Source organism: Aphelocoma coerulescens, chromosome 19, assembly GCF_041296385.1.
Source record: "Aphelocoma coerulescens isolate FSJ_1873_10779 chromosome 19, UR_Acoe_1.0, whole genome shotgun sequence".
In the NCBI taxonomy this organism is placed as follows: Eukaryota; Metazoa; Chordata; class Aves; order Passeriformes; family Corvidae; genus Aphelocoma; species Aphelocoma coerulescens.
In genome coordinates this window covers 7,974,083-7,990,989 of record NC_091032.1, presented here as the reverse complement: position 1 = coordinate 7,990,989, position 16,907 = coordinate 7,974,083, and the positions used below count along the sequence as shown (strand labels likewise).

The 16,907-nt window shown below is 57.6% G+C and overlaps 2 protein-coding genes across 5 annotated transcripts; both read left to right on the top strand.

Moving 5' to 3' along the window:
- Window positions 1–760: 760 nt before the first annotated feature.
- LOC138120746 (multidrug and toxin extrusion protein 2-like) lies at window positions 761–10,003 on the top strand. Of its 4 annotated transcripts, none has more exons than XM_069033683.1 (18): window positions 807–891; window positions 1,391–1,623; window positions 2,732–2,833; window positions 3,236–3,304; window positions 3,651–3,799; window positions 3,944–3,986; window positions 4,615–4,659; window positions 5,051–5,148; window positions 5,395–5,492; window positions 5,815–5,928; window positions 6,121–6,188; window positions 6,477–6,585; window positions 6,978–7,053; window positions 7,355–7,424; window positions 7,993–8,125; window positions 8,407–8,501; window positions 8,731–8,812; window positions 9,181–10,003. In XM_069033683.1, the coding sequence occupies exons 2-18, from the start codon at window positions 1,486–1,488 to the stop codon at window positions 9,432–9,434; spliced, it is 1,743 nt and encodes a 580-aa protein (XP_068889784.1). In that variant the 5' UTR covers window positions 807–891; window positions 1,391–1,485; the 3' UTR covers window positions 9,435–10,003. The 4 variants fall into 4 exon arrangements, with proteins under 4 accessions (XP_068889786.1, XP_068889784.1, XP_068889785.1 ...); XM_069033684.1 differs by having other exon boundaries at window positions 816–891; window positions 1,388–1,623; XM_069033685.1 differs by lacking the exon at window positions 1,391–1,623 and having other exon boundaries at window positions 761–891.
- Window positions 10,004–10,818: 815 nt separating this feature from the next.
- LOC138120744 (multidrug and toxin extrusion protein 1-like) lies at window positions 10,819–16,902 on the top strand. The gene is made up of 18 exons (XM_069033681.1): window positions 10,819–10,894; window positions 11,212–11,376; window positions 11,463–11,564; window positions 11,729–11,797; window positions 12,048–12,196; window positions 12,294–12,336; window positions 12,440–12,484; window positions 12,818–12,915; window positions 13,067–13,164; window positions 13,692–13,805; window positions 13,893–13,960; window positions 14,204–14,312; window positions 14,452–14,527; window positions 14,606–14,675; window positions 14,970–15,102; window positions 15,383–15,477; window positions 15,839–15,977; window positions 16,339–16,902. The coding sequence occupies exons 2-18, from the start codon at window positions 11,218–11,220 to the stop codon at window positions 16,557–16,559; spliced, it is 1,788 nt and encodes a 595-aa protein (XP_068889782.1). The 5' UTR covers window positions 10,819–10,894; window positions 11,212–11,217; the 3' UTR covers window positions 16,560–16,902.
- Window positions 16,903–16,907: the final 5 nt, after the last annotated feature.

The window sequence follows — 16,907 nt, the reverse complement described above, 5'->3', positions numbered from 1 at the left end:
ACTAACAACCCAGCCTCCCACCCAAACCGAATCTGCTTCTTGCCAGGTGCTGGGCAAACACAGCCATTCCAACCTCCTCACCCTGCCAGCTGCACCACTGGGCACCGGCCTGCTGGGTGGGAATCCCCGGATCAGGGACAATCCCTGCTCATGAGGTGTTGGTGGGTGGATGGAGGAGAAGGGCAGGCTGCCCAGAGCCAGCTGCCGTCCACTGTTTCCATGATGCTGATGGCAGAGGGGACATTCCTTTGCTCAAATGTCCCGTTCCTGCCTTTGACAGCCCATGTGTTGGGGGACCCACCTCACAGACAGCACTTAGAGAGTCCTAAACCATCATCCCTCAAGGAGTTCCCCAGTCCATAGCCACCACCTGGGGGTTTCTGGACCTCTGGTGAACCCCTGGTCAACACGTGGCTCCTCAGGGGATCCCCATCCCAGAGCCGATGAGCAGGAGCGCTCCAGATGTCGGTGAACAACCAGGGGCGTCCCCTGCCCTTTGCCCAGCAGATCCCCAAACCACTGACACAAACAGGGGATCCCCAACCCCCCAAAACCCCACGATGGGCTCTGGCTCCGGCCCACACGTGTGTGGGGAATCCGCAGCTGCCGCCAGGCGGTCAGAGCACGGCCGTGGGGGTCCCACTCCCGTTCTGCTCCCGGACCCGGAGCTGCCCGTGCCGTACCGAGCTGTGCCGAGCCGTTCCGCCCCGCCCACAGCCCCGCGGCCCCGGGGGCGGAGGCGACCGGGCCGTGCCCATAAGGCGGCGGAGGCGGCGCGGGCGGTACCGGCGGGCGATGGGGGTAGCGCGGTGCCTGCGGGGCGCCCGGCGCCTCCTGCCCGCGGGAGCACGGCACGAGTGCTACGAGCTGGCCCGGCTGGCGGGGCCCGTGGTGAGACCCTGGGCGGGGAGAAACGGGGGGGGACACGGTGCGGGATGGTGTCCCCGGGACGTGGATCGCGGCGGGGCTCGGCCGCCCGGAGCTGGGCAGCGCTCCCTGGGAGCTCCGGGATGCCGAGGAGGGAGATCTCGGGCCCTGCTGGTCCCGTGCCGCCGGGTTTCGGCTGCCTCCAGCCTCCGGGCGCGGATCTGCGATCGGGGATGTGCCTCCCGCCCGCGCCGGGGCCAGCGGGGTCCCTCCACCACCCTTCATGCCTGGGTTGGCGCCCGGATCCCTACTCCTTGCTCCAGGAGCTCTTGCTGCTGCCCATCGTGGTCCCTGCTTCCCTGCAGCACGACTTTGGAAGAGGAGTGGTGGGCTCGGGGAGGGGGACTAAGCTGTTAAACTGCTCTGTGAAACCAGGCTTGAACCCTAGCACTGTCACTCACCCCTTGTGTGACAAGCGAGTCACTGTGCGTAGTGCCAGGTCCATAGCTGGCCCTTTCAGCAGGCTCTGGGTGCAAAGGTGCCTTATGACTCGCTGTCCTGAAATTCTCCCTGGACTGGAGCTGCCGTTTGCCATTTGTCTGGACCCTCTGGAAGGAAATGGACCCTTTGGCAGTTGGCACAAACCGTGCTGAGCACATTTTGCAGAGGCTTCCGCCAAGGGGAACCACGCACCACAGCCCTGGTCTTAATCAATTGCGTGTGAAATTTGGTGCTTTTAGTCTTCTGCTATATCTGGTAAATAAGTACCGACTGTTAAACTTCTCGGAGGCACCCTCCCTGACATCAAATCCCTGACCTGCTGTGTTCAGTCAGCAGGGGAAGTCTAGACTAGTTTCAGTTTCTGTAGTTGAACGCATCAAGCCCTCAAGCGTCCCGCCTGCAGCACAGCCTGCTCCTCCTCCACGTGCACAGACACCTCGAACCCATACCTACAGCTGCTGTTTAATGATCGTTTCATGATAAACACTGTGCTGAGATGATGCTGGTGGTACAGACCCCTCCTGTGGGGATTACTCACAGCAGTAAGTCGAACATGCCTGGGCCTGGCAGCAGGGCTGCATCTGCAGGCAGCAGTGGGAGGTCTGCAGAGGAGAAGGGATTGTTCTGCTCTTCCTCTGACCCCTCAGAGCTGCTTCTCCAGCATCTCTGGGCTCTTGGCTTGCCAACTGCTGTGTGGGGAGGAGCATGAACAGCTCCTGGGCATGGTTTCCAGCTGTGCCCACCCCTTGGCGGGTATAAATGTCCCTAACTCCTGCCATCTGGTTCGAGCTGTGCTCTGGATGTCTGTAGAGGGCACATCCTCCTGCCAAGGGAAAATGAGGTCTGGAGATCAATCTCTGCTGCACCATTGTTACACACTGCTGGCAAGGAACACGCAGACTGGCCTTGGTGTCTCTCCAGGAGGAGAGGATGTTGTGGTTTTGGAGGATAGTTTTCCACAGATGCACGCAAATGTGGAAAAGCACTGGGATGTTTTATTTTCCCTTCTCTATGCGGCCTTCGTCTTGGGAAAGAGGATTTCTAGTGAAGCCCTTAAGCCTCTCTTAAATGAGGTCATCTGGCAGATTGGCTGTGTAACACCAAAACACCACAGGGCAGGTAGATGTGGGCTTTGAAAGACAAAGCCACCGAGAGCCTGCGTGAGTCCTAGGGCTGCCTTCCCTGCCCAGCAGTGTTGGCAAGCAGGGATGGGTTCCCAGGACCTCAGCAGAGCCCTGGCCTTGAGGCATGGACAGAAACACCAGGAAACCTGAGCACTCATAGTCCAGCTCCTGGGGAACGGGTGGTGTTCCACAAGCCTAACAGGTCCTCATCTTACCATCTCCTTCTTCTCTCATCCCAGTTCTTTGCCCAGCTGCTGGTGTTCCTGATCAGCGTGGTCAGCTCCATCTTCTGTGGCCACCTAGGAAAAGCCGAGCTGGATGCTGTGACCCTGGCTGTGTCAGTACGTATTGCTCCAGTTCCCCTTGGGTTTCAAACATATGAATTGTGTGTCACCAAAAAAAGGAGAGAGAAAAAACCCAAACCTGTAAGAATGTATATGTGAGGGCCCTGTTCTTTCTTTTGCCCTGAGCACAGGCAGGAGAGGGGAGCTGGGCACTCAGTGCCTGTGCCAGTGCAAGGCCAGCAGCTGGGAGCCTTTGTTGTGGTACTTTAGATCTTCACCCCTTGCTAGGAGATCCTTTTCCCCACCAGAGGGGAGAGGAGGCTATTTAGTTAAAAAGACTGTTATTCTGAGAAATAGAGAAGGACTGGAAAACTTCCCAGAAACTTGTAGCAGAACTGTCTCCCCACCCAGCTGGGAGGGATGCAGCGCTGTGGGCCAGGTTCCCTGTCTCTCCTCCAGGTTATCAACGTGACAGGCATCTCCATTGGTTCTGGCTTAGCCTCAGCATGTGACACGCTGATGACCCAGGTCAGTAGCAGCTCCCCCTTTCCTGTGCCTGGGGGGATTTACTGGTGGTGTCTCGCCTCCTGTGCAGTGTGATCTGGGCACAAAGGGCAATGGGGTGGCAGCTGCCAGACAGAACGGGGTTGCCAACACTCTGGCTGGAGCCTGCTTCCTCCCCAAGGAGCCCTGGGTCATGCCTGGGTACCAAAGGATGTGCAATCTGCCTGAGAGTGAGTTACACCCAGCCAGCCTGGCATTCGCAGCTGCAGGGCATGGGAAAGGCATTTAATTGTCCTGTTGTTGCCCTGAGCATTTGCCCAGACCCTTTGGCTCCCTGTGATGCCCACCTTGATCCTCTCTCCTGACCCAGACATATGGCAGCAAGAACCTGAAGCAGGTGGGCACCATCCTTCAGCGGGGCATCCTCATCCTGCTGCTGTTCTGCTTCCCTTGCTGGGCCCTCTTCATCAACACTGAGAGGATCCTCCTGCTCATCCGACAGGACCCTGAGGTCTCCAGGTCAGGGGTGAGATCCAGCCCTTCTGGATCAGATATTTGCCATGGATTGTTGAAATCAAGGCTCTCTGGAGCTTGAGTGCAATGCTGTTTGGCTTGGCTCTTGCTTTGCTGTATCATTAACTGGGGAAACAACTCTCTTTCCAGGTTAACTCAGCTCTACGTGATGATCTTTATTCCAGCACTTCCTGTGAGTCTCTACTAAAGCTGTTGGAAGCTCTGTATCCCTTAGTAACACCAGGGAAAGGAGGGAGGGCCTTTGCTGTGTGGCTCACAGGGCAGGTTTGGGGTTTTACAGCGTGCCCCTTGACCTCGTGCCGTACCAGATGTGCAGCTCCTGGACCAGCAAACAGGAGCTCTCTCATCTTCCTGTGCAAAGGCTTTTGCTGTGGCCACGTAACTGGTGGTGGACATTGGATCCAGGGCCTCCAGCCTCACTCTTAACCCTGAGATAAAGGCTGGAGCTGTTCCCACACTCACAGCTGCTGGGCTCTGACTCCTCTGAGGCAGGGAGCAGTACCCCTGTGGGATAAGGATCTGCAGGTTTATCCTTTCTTCCAAGCTTTCCAGGCTGTCTCACGCTGATGAGGAAGCATTGGAGATTTCCCAGTGGAGAACTGGTCCATTGGAGACTGATCTGTCTTCCCAGTGGGAATGGGATGTGCTTCCTGTCGCTCTTGGTTTTGGGTGCTGGCAGTGCTTCAGCTGGAGCACAGGGGTTTTGGAAGAAGGTGGTGGGGGACTGATCTGTCAGTGTTCAGTGGGCACTTGGCTGTTGAAGCACAGTGTGCTGATGAACTGAATCCTGACTTTTGCAGGCGGCGTTTCTGTACCAGCTGCTGACAAGATATTTACTGAGTCAGGTATTGTACAATTAGCCAGCTTCTGGACATGGAATAAAGGTATTCCCAGGAACGTGGTCAGACTTGGGAATCTAAGTTCACCCTGTTCTGGGGAGAGCTGGGCTGAGGAATGTCATGCACAGCTCCCCAGCCAGCCCTGGCTGAGCTGTGGGAATCTCCTTTAACTGGTTTCATTTCCTACTTCCCAACTCTGTGTTTTATGGGTTGCACCAGCTCCCGAGCTCTGCTTGTCACCTCCTGCATGTCTCACACAGCTCAGCCTCACCTGGAACATGAGCTGCCTTCTTGGCTTTCTCCTTGGGCACTGATGGAGGTCTCCCTTGTGTTCAGTGGATGGGGCTTCGGCCGCATTTTGGGGAAGCAAATTCCAAAGTTCCTCCTTGGCTTCCAGGAGATCATCATGCCTCAGGTGGTGACAGGGATTGCAGCCAACATCCTCAATGGAGCCATGAATGCCTTCCTCCTCTATGCTCTGAAGCTGGGCATGGTGTAAGTGTGAGAAGGGCTGGTGACAGTCTCTCCCTGGGTGCAAGGGTTTGCTCAGAGCTCGGGGGGTGCCCTGGGTGCCCAGTTGTGCCACCTTCTCCCCCCAGCCCCCAATCTGCAAAGCAGAGGCTGGAGGGGTCTGTCCCTTATCTGCAGCAAGGTTGCTGTGGTGCCTCTGGGTCTGTCCTGCTGTGGCTGAGGAGGTGGGGAAGGATCACTTGTAACCTGCCTGTCTCTTTCTCTCCCCAGGGGCTCTGCCTGGGCTAACATGGTTTCTCAGTACACCCAGGTCATCCTCCTCGTCCTTTATATGTGGTGGAAGAAGATCCATGTGAAGACCTGGGGAGGTACTGTTCTACCTTAATCCTTCAGAATACCAGTGTCTGGGCCTGGGAATCTGGCATTGTCACCAGCACCTGACAAAGGGATTGCCATCCCCTCACAGTGGGAAGATGCTGTAGCCATGTCCTCAAGGCCTTTACTGTAGCTCCAAACACATTCTTGTCAAATACTCTGTCTCAGGAATACAGCATGGCACAGCAGCAGTCCTGGGCTGATGTCCTGTGAGCTGCAGGGGTGGTTGTCCTCAGAGGGTGTCCAGGAGAGGATGTGGCTCCCCTTTAGGGGAGGAGATGGAGAACACATGTTCATTCTGCTTCACCTCCTCAGGTTGGAGCAGGGAGTGCCTCGTGGACTGGGGCTCCTTCATCTGGCTGGCAGTGCCTGGCATGGTCATGATGTGCATTGAGTGGTGGACCTTTGAGATTGGGAGCTTCTTGGCTGGTGAGTCCCAATCCTCTTTTCCCTCTGGTTCCTGGTGGCTGCTGCTTGAGCGTGTCCCCAGAGCCTCCCTGCCAGCAGCAGCCTCCTCACCTACAGGGTTGGGTCTGCAGGACGCTGCAAGTGTTCCCATCTATTCCATGGGGATAGATGCCTCCTTTTCAGCCAGTGAAGGAGGTGGCAAATCTTTTCCAGGGCTGCTCAGTGTGGTGGAGCTGGGTGCACAATCTGTCATCTACGAGCTCGCCTGTGTCGCGTACATGGTAAGGGCTGGGGGTGTGAAACCCCAAACAGCCTGGGAGTAACCCCAAAAGAGTGGCTCTGTGGATCAGTGCTGAGGTGGGAAGCAGGGCTTGGTACCAGGCAGGGGATGCCTCTCAAGCCTGCCATGCAGCTGCACAGCCAGGGTGTGCTGCAGGTGGAAAATCCCTTCACTGCAGCAATGCCAGTTTGTCCCAAATTCCCCACTGGGGAAGAATAAAATCACTGCAGGCTCTGCTGTCACTGCAGGCTCTGCTGTCACCCACCTCCTCTTGTCTCCTGCTTCTCAGGTGCCCCTGGGCATCAGCGTGGCTGCGAGTGTCAGAGTGGGCAATGCCTTGGGAGCACGGGATGTGGCACAAGCCAAGACCTCCTGCATCACTGCACTGCTGTGCACAGGTCAGTGCAGTCCTGCAGAGCAGAAGAAAGGGCAATTACCAGCAAATGGTTCAGTTTCCCTCTGACAGGGGTGGGGACACCCCCATAGGAACCCAATCACACTTGTTCGGACCCTTTGGGCAAGGCAAGATCCTGACTTCTCTTTCCTGTTACAAGCCTGGTGCAAAGGCTTTGATAATTAAAAATGCAGTTTAGTGTTCTGTCCTCACACTCCAGAGGGTAGAGGGAGTATCTGGGGAGAATGTGAGGAAAGCAGATTTATCCTCTGCTGCAGTACCATTTGAGGTCAGCGAAGTCCAGTCCCCACCACATGAAGCCCCTGAGGTCTGGGCCTGGGTCAGGAGCAGGCTGTGCTGCCCTTGAAGGAATTTGACTATTCCTTTTTCTTTCAGGGGTTTTTGCTGTGGTGGTTGCAGCATTACTGGGAAGCCTAAGGGACGTGGTGGGATACATCTTCACCAATGACACGTAGGTTAACAGCTTTCTTTTGAGTATTACTGCTTTCTTGGGAGGTGCTACTTATACCCCAGAAGCTGCTGACAGATAAGAGTTCATAAACCCCTATCTGGCAAACGTTCCTCAAAGGTTCCTCCCCATTTCCCTGGGTCCCTGGGCAGCACAGCTGCTTCTAACACTGGAACACTACCATGGCAGCAGGCTGGGATCAGGGAACTGGGATCAGCCTTTGTGGCTGATTGAGGAAGATGTGTGAGAACCGGGGACCGCATGGTGCTGCTTCCCCTGATCAGTCCATACATCTTCCCAACAGGGAGATTGTCAGCTTGGTGTCCAAAGTGATGCTCATCTTTGGTCCGTTCCACTTGCTGGATGCAACAGCAGTGAGTATTCCAGCATGTGGAGTGATTCCTCTCTGCAGCTTGGGGTGCAAAGCTGCCTGAAGCCCGCTCTGGACCTGCTAAAATGAGAGAAGCAAACTGAGAAACTGTCACAGCAGCTGCTTGTGTTACCTGTAGCACCTCGGTGTCCTCTGTGCTTGTAGCTGCCCCTTGGCATCCCTGCAAACAGCCCAGTTTTTCCTCCTCTATTCCCCTGGCCAAGGCTCCAGCTTTTCACAGGTTTATCAAAGCAACACAAATGAGCAGCTGGGTCTTCAGAGATACCAGGTTCTCCCAGCACACTGGGATACTCAATAGACAGTAATTTTGGCCCATTTTCTCCTTTCATGTCCTGGGGAAGGGAGGGACATGGACACTGTGGGGAAGCTCCTTGGGATCTATTGGTGTCTGGGTCGGCAGCTGGAGCGAGAGGAGCCCCACGCCACCTCCTCCAGAACGTGGCTTTGGTCCCTCTTGGCTTGGTGGGACAGTGCTGTGGGTTTCCCTGTCCCCAGGGCTGTGCCATGGCCCAGAGTCACCTGGCAGTGACCCCTCTGCCCGCTCTCCTCAGGCGACCTGTGGCGGGGTGCTGCGGGGCACGGGCAGGCAGAAGCTGGGTGCCATCGCCAACGCCGTCGGATATTACACCATCGGCTTCCCCATCGGCATCTCCCTGATGTTTGCAGCCAAGATGGGGGTGTTAGGTACGTGTGCCCCCCAGCTGGCATTGTGTTAGCTGTGTTGAGCAAAGGCTCAGCCCTGGAACTCGTGCCGGGATCTTCCTTTGGGTCAGCGGGGCTGGATTGCACGCTGCTGTGTTTGGGGCAGGCATTGAGTATGTCCCAGGAAATCCAGGCTTACTCCCAGCTCCCCCAGGAACTGTTTCCTTGAAAGTTCTTGGGCTGAGTCCCTGGGCACTCTGGCAGTGGCTGGCAAAGGCAGGTTTTCCTCAAGCCCTCCCTGAAGTAACTTCCCATTGCTGCAGGTCTGTGGGTTGGGATGATCATTTGCATCTCCGTGCAAGCCCTTTCCTTCTTGGCTTTTGTCATCCGCATGGATTGGAGGAAAGCTGCAGAGGAGGTGAGAATTGTGCTTTTCTCTGGTAATTCTTGAAAGGTGCTGAGTTAATTCCTGTTTCAGTACAACACTACAGCCCTCTAGGAGGAGGCAGAAGTGAACTGGGATCTGTCCTCCTGTAGCAGAGGGGCAGTTTGGTGCTGAGAATGCTTGTCTTGGGAGAATAGAGGGTTTTTTGGGCTGGGCAGGACACCCTTGCCCTGAGAAGAGCAACTCTTCCCTGTGTTTTTAGGCTCAAGTCCGAGCTGGAATGAAACAACAAGTGGAAGACATGAACTCCAGTGGCACAGCTGCTAACAAAACATCTGCTGTGGGTATGTAGCTGGGCCTGACACCAGGCAGAGAGCCCAAATTCTCCACCCAACCCCTTCCTTTCCTTCCCAATCGTGGCAGCCATGTCCTGGAGGCTCAAATGGCTGGAAAGAGCACAGAGCCTGCTGCTGGCCCTGGCCCAGTGGCACCTCTCCTGCTCTAATGGGGTACAGGATAGGCTGCTCCAGGGAAGAGCCTGGACTGCCACCCCATGCCTGCCTCACCTGGGACAGCTGCAGCTGCGAGTCCCAGTGTCCCCAAGCCTTGGGAAAGGACCCTCAGGACTGTCACTGCTGCTTGTGCAGCATCAGCCTGGAAGCCCCTGGCTGGGCAGCTCGGCCTCCCTGCAGTGCTCGCCTCTGTCCCTCAGGTTACACCTCCCTTGACACGGACACTGGGGACACTGGGGACACTGGGGACACCACAGTCCTGCCTGAGAGCATCGTGATGGGCGAGAGGCAGCCTGGCCACGAGCTCAGCCCCCAGGAGGAGCCTGTTGTTGTCCCTGTTCTTCCCCCTGTGGAGTGGAGGGCTGTGATCATCCGCCGTGTGCTGGCTGCTGCTGCTGCCGTCGCTGTCCTGCTGGTGGGAATCCTGGTCCGGCTCCTGACTGGCAATGGCTAAAACCAGGGACACTGGGGAACTGTGCACGGAGCAGGAGGGCACGTGGCAATGTCCCAGGGGGATGGTGTGGGGAAGGAATTCCCCCTCAGTGCCTTACAGAAAGTCCCTTTGCATGGTTTCTGGTTAACTCACGATGTTTTATCCCACACACAGAGTTCTTAAAGGGGGTGAGGATGTGGTGCCTGGGAATAAAAGTGCTTGAGAGCTGGTTCCTCTCCTGCACAGCACTGGGATGTCACTCGTGGGAGCTGGGAGTGTAGCCTGGGGCTGACCTGGGAACGAGACAGGGTCCTGGTGCTGCTGGCAGAGTCTCCTGCTGCCCATAGCACTTTTCCTCACACACCAGCCTGTGCCAGCATCTTGGGGTGGCAGATCCCACTTGCAGCTGCTGTGGCAGCACAGAACAAAATGGAATTTGCTGGAAGATGTCTGACTGCTGCTGGGCTGTTGGGTGCTGGCTGTTGGCCCTGACCCCGCTCTCCCTCTGCAGGGCGGGCACGGGCCTAAAGCAACTCTTCTTTGCACTTTTGTAAGGTGGGATTTTGATACAATAAAGTTTTCTGAGTAAATGTTAGTCTGTTTAATATGTTGCGAGCATGACCCTGGTCACTGGCAGGGCTGTGCTGTTAAGAGGAAAGATGTGGGTCTGGTCTTGGCCCTGAGGTTTGGGGCTGGCTCCAGACACAGTCTCATCACTCTTCCCCTTGGGTATGAAAGCAAGATTTGTCGTTGTCATGGGTGTTGAGCACCACGGAAGAGGGAGGTTGTGTTGCTTAACCCTACAGAGCCATCAAAGAACTGCCCTATGTCATAGTGCAAACACCCCAGCACTGTCTCTGGGCCTGTCCAGGCCCTTACCTGCAGCTGGGTGACTGTGACGTGTCACCTGCTGGGCCCTGGGAGGTCAATACCTCAATCCAGCAGATGCCTGGCACCTCCCTCAACTCTCCTGGTGCTGGTGGCCCATGGGCAGGGAATGAAAAAATGTGACACAAACAAGCTCGAAAGTGCCATCATCCCCAACACCAGTGGGAGGACGTGGCAGCCTCTGCCCTGCTCAGAAGCCCGGTAGGTTTGGGGTGGGAGTGTGGGGAGAGGAGGAAGGTGTCTCACTCTGTCCCATGAGTTATCCCAGCCCACCGCCCACTCCGTGCAGGTGGGGTCTGCACTGCGCAGCATCTCCCCTCCCCTGGCTCCCCACCGGGCCGAGGACGGTATATTCGGCCTGGGGGAGCGGTGCCAGTGAAACCCGACACGGCGGGGCTGTGCCAGGGACAGCTGGAGCCAAGGGGGCCGGCTTGTCCTGGCCACTGTGATGAGAGTGAACGAGGCACTGCCCCGCCACTGCCGGCAGCAGCTCGCCAGAGCCGCGCACACACCCAGCCCTCCTCCACCGCTGCTGGAAGAGGAGGACGACCCTCCAGCCCACTGGCCGGTGGAGCTGTGGTGAAGCAGGAGAGGTAGGAGGGTTCTCAGGGTGGATTTCGGAGGGCTCAGCCCCTAACGCTGGCTCAGGACAGGCAGCAAGTGCCTCGCACGGTGCGTCCGGGCTCCTTTGCGCTGCCCACTGCACTGCCAGGACCCTCGCTGGGCTCCACCAGTCCGTGCCCTGCCCTGACCCACTGCCCACCCTTCCCATCACCAGCCCAGCCGCGGGGAACATGTGGCCGGATCGCCCGGCCCCGGCTGAAGTTCACCCCAGCGTGGTTACACATTGCTCACCGCAGCGGGGTTTAACAGAGCGCGGAGGAAGGGGCTTGTTCCACTCCCCTGGCAGGGCAGCATGAAGCCGGAGACCTTCCCCGAGGAGAATGGCTTCGGGGAGGGAAGGGCCGCCGGCCAGGGCAATCTCACCCCCGGGAGCTGCGGGAAGAAACGCCGCTGGATTCCGGAAAACTTCTGGGAGGACGTGAGGAAGCTGCTGGTGCTGGCGGCGCCCCTGGTAAGGACCCGGGAGGAGAGACTCCCCCCAGCACAGCTACCCCTGCTCGCCTCCGCTCCTAACCTTCAGCTCTCCTCCGTGCTTAGATCCTGATCCAGCTGCTGATCTTCCTGATCCACCTTGTCAGCTCCATATTCTGTGGCCACCTGGGCAAGGTTGAGCTAGCCTCTGTCACGCTGGCCATCGCTGTAAGCATTCCCCGGGCCGGGCACCAGCTCCGTCCCTGCTGACACTGGGATGAGATACGGCAGGGGAAAAGGACAGAGGGAATTTCAGACTCTCACTTTTCCTTTCAGCCCCTCTCCCTACCTGAAAGCCTTAAATGCTCACCTCCACCCTGTTTAACCCCCAGGTTATAAATGTCACTGCCATCTCTGTAGGTTATGGTTTGACTTCAGCGTGTGACACCTTGATATCACAGGTGGGTAGGACATGCTGGCCCTTGTCCTGGGGACACGGGGGGTTTCCGGCATCAGCTGATGATGCCCAGGCACCTCATGGTGCCTGGCTGCTCCTGCAAGCTGGAGAAGCTTATCCCCAGGTAACAATCCCGTAAGGAGGAGATCTGTTCTCCAAATCCTTCCCAGGTGGTCTTCAGACTGCTCCATGCTCTACAGGGTCCCCTTTCCCCCAGCACCATCTGATTTCACTGCTGCCCTTTCACCCTGTAGACCTATGGCAGCAAGAACCTGATGCGTGTGGGGGTGATCCTGCAGCGTGCCACCATCATCATCCTCCTCTGCTGCTTCCCTTGCTGCGCCATCCTCATCAACATCGAGCAGTTGATGCTGCTCATGCGGCAGGATCCCGAGGTCTCCAGGTTGGGTGGTGCCCTCATCCCTCCTCGGTGTGGAGGGGCTGAGAGGAGGGTGACCATGGCCATGCCCCTCCCTGACCCCGCCCGTGTGTGTCCCCAGGTTGACCCAGCAATACGTGAACGCATTTCTCCCTGCCCTCCCGGTGAGTGCCCGTGGGCACCCTGGATGCCACCTGCACATAGGGACAGGCTGTCCCCATCCTACTGCTCAGCACTGGCTCATCTCATCCAAAATTTCCTTTGCAGGTGGTTTTTCTGTATAACCTGGAGACGAGATACCTGCAGAACCAGGTGGGTCCTGAAGTCCTCACACCCACCCTGGCTCAAGGCGCCCTTCCACTGTACATCCAGGGTTTCCATGCTCACCCTTCCCAGTGCCCTGGTGCTCCAAAACAGCTCTGACCCCGTAGATCACCCTATCCCACAGCCAGCTGTATCCATCCACCTCCCTTCATGCTTCTCCACACCAGGGATTTACCTCTATCACGCCCATTTTCCAAGCAGGCAACATCACTGGAAGTCTGGGGTTTTCTCTGGGAAAGGCACTGAGAGCGAGGCTGCAGGGACCTTCACACCTCCCTCCCAAAACTTTTGTGAAGACTCCCCATCTCCTCCTCTTTGCAGATGATCATGTGGCCGCTGGTGCTGAGTGGGGTCATCGGCAACATGGTCAACGTAGCTGCAAACTACGTCTTACTCTACGTGTTCCACCTGGGCATCACGTGAGTAACACCTGTGTCCCCTGGAGAGGAAAATAGGGCACCTGGCAATGGCAAGGGAACACTGAGCTCACAGGGGCACGGCCGGATGTCTTTTTGCACCCTGAGGGAGGCATAAGCAGGATGCCAATGACCTTTCTCACTTCCTCTGCAGGGGCTCTGCCTGGGCCAACACCATCGCTCAGTATTCGCAAACCATTTTCTTGTTCCTGTACATCATAGGCCGGAAACTGCACGTGAACACCTGGGGAGGTAAGGGCATCTCCCCTGCTCCCTCTGCTTCCTGCTTTACCCAAAAGTGTCCATAAAACTTCTATCAGGCATTCTTGATAGAAGAGGAATTCTGCTCGTCCTGATGGTGAAATATTAACCCCAGCCCGAGGTGCCCTGGGTACCACGGTGCTGCTTCAGTGGCAGCTCGTCACGCGCTGGCGCTGGCAGAGCTGCGTGCTCAGCACTGAACACTGAGTCTACAGAAGTGAAACTTTCTGCTGAGGCTTTGGAAGGTTCAGCCCCAAAGCCTGATGAGCACAGACATAAGGAGGAGGTTGTCCTTGGACACTCTGCTCCGGGAGGGATGAGCTGAGGGCTGTGCGGCTCTGTGGCCCATGGGAGAGAGGTTGTAGGTGGACACTGTGCTGCTGGAGATCCTGTGGAGCTGAGGAGCTGCTGGTTATGAGAACAGGAATGGCACCTCCAGCTGCCTCAGGTGCTGTAAGTCAGGATGTAACGCGTGGGCAGTCTGGTCATCCATCAGGTGCCGTTTCTCCTCTCCACAGGCTGGTCCAGCGAGTGCCTGCTGGAGTGGGACAGCTTCACCTCCCTGGCTATCCCCAGCATGCTCATGATGTGCATCGAGTGGTGGACCTACGAGATTGGGAGCTTCTTGATAGGTCAGTGGAGAGGGGAGCTGCCAGGAGATAGCCAGGGTTGACCCAGAGCAGCACCCACAGCCAGGGCTGACCCCTCCTGTCCCACAGGCCTGCTGAGTGTCATCGAGCTCTCTGTCCAGTCCATCATCTATGAGGTGTCTGTTGTGGCTTTCATGGTAAGGGCTGAGTTATCCCTACAGACCAGGGCTCCGTGGGGGCCATCCCGAGACGGGCACACAGCAAAAATCAGCTCCAGCAAACCTCCAACTTCCCCCTCCGCACTTGAGTCTCTCCCTGCTCCTGCCTATCCCTCCTACAGAGATGCTTTAAATCAAATCCGCAACTCCATCCTGCTCTCTGCCGGGTGGTTATCCCACTGTCACTGTGACAACCCCATTGTCAGAGCCCTGTGGTTGCAGATCCCCCTGGGGCTGGGCACAGCTGCCAGTGTGCAGGTGGGGAATGCGCTGGGGGCTGGCGACGCCGAGGCAGCCAAGAGATCCTCCACCACCAGCCTGATCTGCACAGGTCAGTCCACAACATCCTGGGAAGTCTCGTCCTGGGCTCCTTCCTGTGGAGCAGGGAGGGTTTGCAGACCTCTGCCTGCCTCTTCTCCCCAGCTCTCCATCACGGCTAGGCTGGGCTCAGCTCTGTGCTGTGTTTTCAGGGGTGTTCTGTGTAATTGTGGGGGCCATTTTAGCCTCCACCAGGAACGTGCTGGGATACATCTTCACCAAGGACAAGTGAGTGCCCCCAGCTCCTGGCCTCGGTGTGTGGAGGTCAGTTCCCAAAAGTGATCCTTGGCTTTCCTCCATCCTCAGGGAGATCATTGACTTGGTGGCGTGGGTCATGCCTGTCTACGTTGTCTTCCACCTGTTTGAAGCCATGACTGTAAGTCCCAGGGAATGCTGCTGTTTTCCATAGGGAATCTTGGTGTTCAGCAGCAGCACCATGGATCAGTCAGCTGAGGGTCCCTCAGGCTGCAGCTGAGCACCGGTGCCCACAACCAGGACCCTGCAGAGCTCCTGGGATCATCCCTTAGAAAACATCAAGCACACAAAAAGAGGGTGACCCAGAGGACTGGGCAGGGACACAGAAATAATGGGCAGAGGCAGGGAGCTGGGTCATCTCCCGAATTTGGCTGAGGTGATGCTCCCTGCCCCAGCCCCTCTCCCTTTCTGGCAGGGTGCCTGCAGTGGGGTGCTCAGAGGCATCGGGAAGCAGAAATTCGGTGCCATCCTCAACGCCGTGAGTTACTACGGTGTGGGCATGCCCCTGGCAGCCGTGCTGCTCTTCGTGGCCAAGATCGGCGTCATGGGTACTGACCCCTGGGCACTGCACCCCCAAACCCCCACGGGCAGATGCAGCTCCACTGAGGGCTCACCATAACCCTCGTGCCTGGCTCTGTCCCCCCTCTGACCTGCCTGGGCACACTGGGGTGGACTGGGAATGCTCCTGCAGCTGCTGGGGGCTTTTACTGGGGAAAAGTAACTGGTGCCAGGTGTGCCAGCCCCACAGCAGGCACCCATGACCACCCCATGTCCCTGCTGACCTGGGATGCTGGGTTGGCTCTGGCTGATGCCGCGTGGCCTCTGCAGGCCTGTGGATCGCGATGCTCGCCTGCGTCTTCATCCTCTGCACCTGCTTCATCACCTACATCTCCCGCCTGGACTGGGAGAAGGCAGCCAAGGAGGTAATCCAGGCACTGACAGCACGTCCCTGCACTGGGAAGGTCCTCAGTGCTCTGCTGGGATGAGACAGGCTCAATCTCACAGCCAGCACTGTCCTCCAGTGCCCCGGAGTAAAACCCAGCGCTCCCATGACATCCCTGTATTCAGCTCCCTCCTGCACAAGCACTCAGTGCCCTCAAGGTTTCCCCCTGCACCTTGTTTGGGGACACGAAACTCAGAGCAGATGGGGTGACCAGGGCTACCTCAGCCCTGCAGCCCTGAGCATCACCTCGTGCCTCAACAGCTCCAGGGAGACCCCAAGAGAGGCAACAAAGCTTTTCTCGGTGGGAATTCCCTGCTAAACCCAGCGCATTCCCTCCCCAGGCTCAGCGCCGTGCAGGAGTGACCCAGCTGCCACCACCGGAGCTGCCAAGCCTCGAACCCTCCCTTAAGGATCTGGATGTGGCAGCAGCCCCCCAGCCCCACACTTACCTCCCTGCCAGGGCGGTGTTGGGGTCTGTTGGTATGCCAGGAGCTGGGCACTGCATGCAGGGGAGGGTTTGGGTGCAGGAGGGGTCCCTAAGGGTTCGCATAAGCCAGGAACAAGCCACAAAAGGGGGAGAGTGTCATGCTGGTGACACCCTCAGTTACTGGGAGAGCAGTGATTACAAGCGTGGGCTCAGGAGGGCGGTGACAGAGGGATGACCTGTGGGCAGTTCCCACCTTGCAGACACCAGGTGTCACCTCTGAGGGCAGGACCCGCTGGAGAGCTGGAGTTCTCCACGCTCTGGGCTGCTCCTAATGTGCATTCAAGCCCTGTGACAAAACCCTCCCCAGAAACCCCTCAATCCCTCCCAACCTCCTCAATCCCCGTTCTCTTGCAGCGGGATTAGAAGTGCAGAGCGACGTCGTGCTCACGGGCATCACCAGTCTGGAGGAGCCCACGTCACAGCTGGAGCTGCGGGAAGCCACATCTCCCCCCTCCGAGCCGGCCACCCCCGTGGTCACCAAGCGGCTGATCCTCCGGCGTGGGCTGGCAGCGGCCGTGGCCGTGGCCGCGCTCGCGCTCGGCATCGCCATAAAGCTGATCACCAGCACAGACTGACTGGCACCAAGGACTCTGGGGACTTGTTTTTGGGGTGAAAGCCTTTCCTGAGGGACAGATGTACAAAGCATGGACCAGCCAGCGAGAATATTGAGCACACGCCTGTCCCACGGGAGCCAAAGGGCCTCTGTCAGTGTCCAGCAGTGTTTGTGCAGATATTGATTGGGAATGGGCCCCGAGGCTGCTCTGGCACCCAAAATGCTGCTCTGGGTTGCCTGACACACACTGAGCTTGTGGGTGACCCCCTCCAGCCCATGCTGTCACCACCAGCTGGAGCCCAGCATAGCCCAGCTCCCAGTGCTGCTCTGTGACAAATGCCCAATAAAGAATAAATCCGGCTGGAGTGGG